Source organism: Podarcis muralis, chromosome 5 (assembly GCF_964188315.1).
Source record: "Podarcis muralis chromosome 5, rPodMur119.hap1.1, whole genome shotgun sequence".
Lineage (NCBI taxonomy): Eukaryota > Metazoa > Chordata > Lepidosauria > Squamata > Lacertidae > Podarcis > Podarcis muralis.
Window position 1 is genome coordinate 9,292,454 of NC_135659.1, and position 6,109 is coordinate 9,298,562.

The 6,109-nt window shown below is 53.2% G+C and overlaps 1 protein-coding gene across 1 annotated transcript; it reads left to right on the forward strand.

The window, feature by feature from the left end:
* The first annotated feature begins 811 nt into the window (after positions 1 to 811).
* Positions 812 to 2,513, forward strand: IER5 (immediate early response 5). Its single transcript, XM_028732426.2, has one exon. The coding sequence runs from the start codon at positions 855 to 857 to the stop codon at positions 1,818 to 1,820; it is 966 nt and encodes a 321-aa protein (XP_028588259.2). The 5' UTR covers positions 812 to 854; the 3' UTR covers positions 1,821 to 2,513.
* The last annotated feature ends 3,596 nt before the right edge of the window (positions 2,514 to 6,109 follow it).

Genomic DNA, 6,109 nt, shown 5'->3' on the forward strand with positions numbered 1-6,109 from the left:
ATGTTGGAGGGTATGGAGTAAGATGTCCCTATTTTCAATGGAGAAATGTTGGAGGGTATGGAATAGGATGTCCCTATTTTCCTTGGAGAAATGTTGAAGGGTATGGAGTAAGATGTCCCTATTTTCCTTGGAGAAATGTTGGAGGGTATGGAATGGGATGTCCCTATTTTCCTTGGAGAAATGTTGGAGGGTATGGAATAGGATGTCCCTATTTTCATCGGAGAAATGTTGGAGGGTATGGAGTAAGATGTCCCTATTTTCATTGGAGAAATGTTGGAGGGTATGGAATAGGATGTCCCTATTTTCATCGGAGAAATGTTGGAGGGTATGGAATAGGATGTCCCTATTTTCATCGGAGAAATGTTGGAGGGAATAAAACAGGGAGTGAGCAATATCAAAAGAATAAAAAAAGCTTGCATCATCTGGAAGCGCCAAGAGGGTGCAGAAAGGCTGCGATCCTGCACATGCACGCTTCCCGGGGGAACAAGCGCTGCTGCTGAATCGGGAGAGGTTCGCTTATCTGCACCAAAAAACCCTTTCTTGCAACCCCTTCTTTGCAGCCCCCAGCGCGCAAGGAACGCTTCGCCTCTTTGAAGCGCGGGCTCAGCAGGCGGGAGGGGCGGGGCCAAGGACCCATTCGAATCTCGCTTCCCACGCTCCCCATTGGCCGAGCGCGCGGGGCGGGCGCGCGCATGAGGGAGGAAGCCGGGCGCGCGCCGGAGGCTAGACGGGGGTGGGCGGAGCCGGGCAACCGCCCGCTGCTCTGATTGGCTCCGGCGCAACGCGCTGCGTTCTCAAAACCGCGCGCTCCGGGCTGGGCTGCCTTCAATCGGCCGCGGGATGGAGCGCGGCGGATGTTGAGGTTCTGCTGGCTGCTCCTTCGACGGAGACGCGCAGTGTGTTTTGCGCGGACAGTGTGTTTTGCTCCCGCTTGCGTTCCCTTTGGGCAGCGAGCGGCTCGCAGCGCCGCCCCTCCTGGCCTTGCGCGCCGGGCCGAGGGCATCCCGTCGGGCATGGATTGCAAGCTGGAGGCGCAGCGCATCGTCAGCATCTCGCTGGGCAAGATGTACGGCGCGCGGGGCCAGCGCGGCGGCGTCAAGCTCCACCGGAACCTCCTGGTCTCGCTCGTCTTGCGCAGCGCCCGGCAGGTCTACCTGAGCGAGTTGGATGGCGCGCAGGCGGCGCCTTTCCCGGCTGCTGCTCCGGGGCCGATGGCGCCTGGTGCGGATCCGCTCCGAGGAGGAGGACCGCCTTCGAGGCTGCCCGTCTTTCCTCCCTCGCCTCCCTTTTTCCTGCAGCCGGCGGCGCTGCCTTCGGAGCGCAGGGCTCCCCCGTCGCCGCGGAACCTGGCGCCGGATTGGGAAGCGAATCGGCTGGCGCGGCGCGGCTGCGGCTGCTCTTCTCCGACGGCGGATACCGGCAAGCAGCCGGCCGAGGCTCCCTCTCCGCCCTGCTGCCCCAGGAAGCGGGGCGCCGCTGCGCAACGAGGCGAGGGCGCGCCGTCGGGGAGCTCCCCGCTGAAGAAGCCGCGCAGGGAGCGGGAGCCGCAGACCCCGAGGCACCACGACGGCGGCGGCGGCGACCTGGAGACGGGCAACGTGGCCAGCCTCATCAGTATCTTCGGCTCCAGCTTCTCGGGACTGCTCGGCAAAAAGCCCTCGGGCTCCGGGCGGCGCCGGCGGAGGGAAGCCGAGGGAGACGACGACAAGGACGAGGCGTCGGCCGGAGCAGCAGCGGACGCCGAGCCGGGGCCGATCTGCTGCGACGAGTCCATGCTGCGCAACCTCAACCCTTGGAGCACGGCCATCGTGGCTTTCTGAACTTGCCTATTTCCCCCCGGTTGCATATTATCGGGACCACGGGTTGGGGGGGGCGGAAGAGGGTTGTCTGCACGTTGATCCGGGTTTGCTTCGGATTTAAAGCGGCCCGGCTGCTCTCGAGGAGAAGCTCCTTCCATGCGCCACCCGTTCTTTTCCCACGGAGGGATGCGGGCGCGACTGGACCAGGGCAGTATCCGGCGTTTAAAACTTTGGACGGGGTGGGGGGGGGGGCTGGAGGGATGGCTTCTCCTCCGTCCCCCCGGCTGTGATTTTGCAGTCTGCGTGGAAGCAGCTCAGCGGTTTCCTGCCCTCCCTTCCCTCCATCCATCCTCCCGTCAAAGCGGTTCTGAAGGTCATACCCTTGCCTGGTTTTCGTGCCGCGCAGAGCATGTTCTTCCGAGCAACCCTTGGAAAGTTTGCTGTAAGATTAGGGGGGGGTTTCGGGGGGAGGATAAGCCCCTAAAGCACTAGGCTTGAAGGGCTGAGAAGGTGTGTTGGAACTGTGTTTGCAGACCTCTCCAGCGACGCTTCCCTGGGGTGATTACTCCCAGCCTTTGTTTTATAAAGGTTAGGGGAGAGAGGACCTCTGAGGACACTTTGTACAATATTCTTCCTCCGGTTGATGTGTTTTTGTATGGCGATTGTAAACTTCTGGCGTGTGCAACACGTATTAAATATTTTGACATTGTTTAAGCTGCACTTGTGTTTCTGCCGTCTCTGGGCTGGGGAGGGCGTGGGTGCTAATTTCTCTTCCCCCTTCAAATTGTGGGGCAGCAGTTGGTCACTTCTTGAACCGCCCTGAGACCTCCGGGTATAGGGCGGTATATAAATTCAATAAATAATAATGATAATTATAAAATAATTTAGCATCAAAGGCACCGGAAAGGTGTGGATAAGCAGCAGGCATAGCACTGATCTGGGTTATAGCAACTAGGGATATAGAGGAAAAAATAGGTTGGAGGCAAAGGAAGCAAATTTCCTTCCTTTGGCTGAGTTATGTGGGGTTTGTCTCAAAACATCCTCTTGATGCCATTAGGCTGTCTGCACAAACCACACAGACTACAAGCATAAGAGGTGAAAATAACAAACACAGGCATTTCTGCTGGGAAAGAGTCATTCAAAGCAGAGACACGCCTTCACAATTCTTGAAAAAGAGTGGTGCTATCCTGTGATGGCAGAGCTTAAATGTTTTAAAGGGCTCAGCTGATCTTAGATGTGGATGTCTGCTGAGAGCACGGCAAAGTGGTTCGAAACCCTGGGCAGTTGGTGGTGTTGCCCTTTGTTCGTGACACGGGCAGATTTCATCCAAAAGGCTCTTGTAACATTATCCCAGAAGAACAAATGGCCGCATGGGAGTTGTACTCCAGTTACTGACGGCTTTCTTTGGATATGCCCATTTGAATGAGGAACAATGGGTGGTCCTTAAGAAGATGGGCATGGAATGCTGTCCCTAAAGAGGGTCAGCTGGTACCCATATTGGTAGTTTTGGTACCAGGTTAATATGACTTTATTTCTCCAAACTGAAAATCAATCAACGCTTTCTTTAGTCTTGCATTGCCACTATGCATTCCTAGGATTAGCCTAGTTTTACCCTGATTTTATTCTCTTTTATAGTTCATGTTAGTCTCTCTCTCTCTCTCCCCCCCCCCCCACCAGTAAACTGCTTTACAAACCATTGGTGGGGCAGTACATACATATGTTTTGGAGCAGTGATATTTACATATTTTAAATAGAGAGTATGTTGCTAGATCCTGCCTTGAGTAAAGGTAAAGCGACCCCTGACCATTAAGTCCAGTCGTGGACGACTGGAGTTGCGGTGCTCATCTCACTTTACAGGCCGAGGGAGCCAACGTTTTTCCGCAGACAGTTTTTCTGGGTCATGTGGCCAGCATGACTACATCACTTCTGGCGAACCAGAGCAGTGCATGGAAACTCTATTTACCTTCCTGCCAGAGTGGTACCTATTTATCTACCTGCATTTTGACGTGCTTTTGAACTGCTAGGTTGCCTTGAGTAGACCAGGCCAAAAAAGCCTGCTGTATATATAGCTCAGTTGGTATAGCTGGAGACTGTTAATCCACATTGGGTGAAAGATTCCTGCATTGCAGGGGGTTGGATTGGATAACCCTTGTGGTCCCTTCCAACTCTACAATTCTATATCTGTATGATAAATCAAGGTATTTATAAACAATACCCTCCTTTTCCCTGCCTTATCAGGCTTTGCTCCACTTTAATCAACACCAGTTCTCCATATCCCAACTTGGCCAACTCCTCACCCTCTTGAGGACTGACATTCTTTATAGCCGATCCCTGTCCAGCCATACCTGGAGATCTCCAAGGCAGTTATCCAGGGGCTGGAACTTCCAAGTGGAGCAGACAGAAGGCACTATTCAGTGGTAGAGCATCTGCGTTCCATGTCGAAGGTCCCAGGTTAGATCCATGGCATCTCCAGGTAGAGATGTCTAGTCCAAAAAGCTGGAGAGCTGCTGCTAGGGAGTGTAGCAATACTGATCTAGGTGGATCCTTGCTTTGACTTGGCGCAAGGGAGCTTCCTACGTTCCGAATGTACCCTTCAATAAGGCACAGACAGAAGTTTAGGAGGCATCTAATACTTAACACCAGGCTTGGCCAATGCAAAACCTTCCTAGAGTGTGCAAATAGCAAGAGGGGTGTTGTTGTGTGTCCATCCTGTGTCTGGAGAGGATTCTGAGGCCTGAGAAGGCCACAGTCCCAGGTAACTCGCCAAGTTAAATTTCAGCCTCGGATCCGCAAGTTCCTAGCATGAACTATGTACCAGAGGCATACCTAAGCTCCCTTGGCAAGGAGCTGTATTGGCACACACCCCTGCCGTCCCTTGTGCCCTTGGCAAGGAGCACCCAGAGGAGCTGGCTGCCCAGAGCAGCGGAGGAATAGCCCAGGAAATGTACCATAGCCTGGCGTGAGCAAACTTACCGCGCCTCGGGCCAGTGTCTCTAGCGCCGATCGCGCGGAGGAGTGTGTGCCCATACGTGTACGCACATGCTATTTCCGGCGCACTTCTGGGTCAGAGGAGCACCAGAAATAGCTTGTGTGCATGTGCATGGGCCTCTTCCGACCCAGATGTGCACTGGAAATAGTGCTTGTGCATGTGCAAATAATGCGCATGCGCACAAGCTATTTCCGGTGCTCCTCCAACCTGGAAGTGGACAACAGTGCAGCGCCGGTAAGAGCAGGCAGGTGGTGGGGGTTGCTGCAGGCCAGATAAATGAGTCCCTCGGGCCTGATCCGGCCCACGGACCTTAGTTTGGGGACCCCTGTTCTAGCCCCTCTGAGCCAGAGCGGAGAGGGGTGGTTTTTTGCACCCTTCCAACTTCTAGGTACACCCCTGCTCTCTACCACCTGCAGATCACAAAAGTTTGGTATTATTGTAAGCCTCAAAATAAGGTATCTTCTGGGATTCGGTTTGCTAGTTTTCCCGAAAAGGAGATGAACTTGTAAACCTGGATTGGGAACCACTGCAGATGCAGCCTCTTTTTGCTGAATGTTCTCACGTGCAGGATACAAAGTCCTTGAGCATGTAAGACTAGAAGTCTAGCCTAGTTTTCAATGTCTAGGATCTGCTTGGGTGGAGAGCAATCCATCATGTGAAGCACCCTCACACACATGTGCCGTCTGAAGTGGCAAGAGGCCAGACAGGCTCATCAGTACATCTGCTGTTTGTGAGATTTAGGCCTAGACTAGCAGCAAGTCTCCTAGCGACTGAGTTGGAACCAGTGCTGTTTGTGTGGAGCTCAGCTGATGCGATGGAACTTCTTTCACTCTTCCCTCTGCCCGTGTTCCCTCAAAATATGCAATCTGATTTTCTGGAAAATATTTTGATGGTGCATGGCTGGCACGGGGTCATTGGAAGTGACCACGATGGTCATTTGGTTTAGTCCTCTGCAATGAAGGAATCTGGGCAAGTTCTACTTAGAATATCCTGGACAATTTTGTCTCCCTTCCCCCTAAGATTCCAAAGATACAATGCATGGTTCCAAGGTGAGTTGTCCTTAAAGGTTTAGGGTTGGTTTTTTTATCATGCTGTTTCTCCCTCTTCTTCAATACGTCTTAAATACTTGAAAAACGGTCCATGTGTGGATGAGGGCAAATGTCTGAGGGCAGCTAACACAATTGCTTACTATTTTGAGAACTGAATGTGTTGGTTTTTATGCCCTCCCTTTGGCAGTGGAGGTTATGGGGAGGAGATATGAGCTCAGGTTCATTTCCGTTGGGGCTGAAGATCAAGTCAAGGCCACACAGAAAAAGAAGGT

Excerpts from the sequence above, each read along its gene's own strand:
- IER5 (XM_028732426.2), top strand. The coding sequence starts at position 855 with ATGTTGAGGTTCTGCTGGCTGCTCCTTCGACGGAGACGCGCAGTGTGT.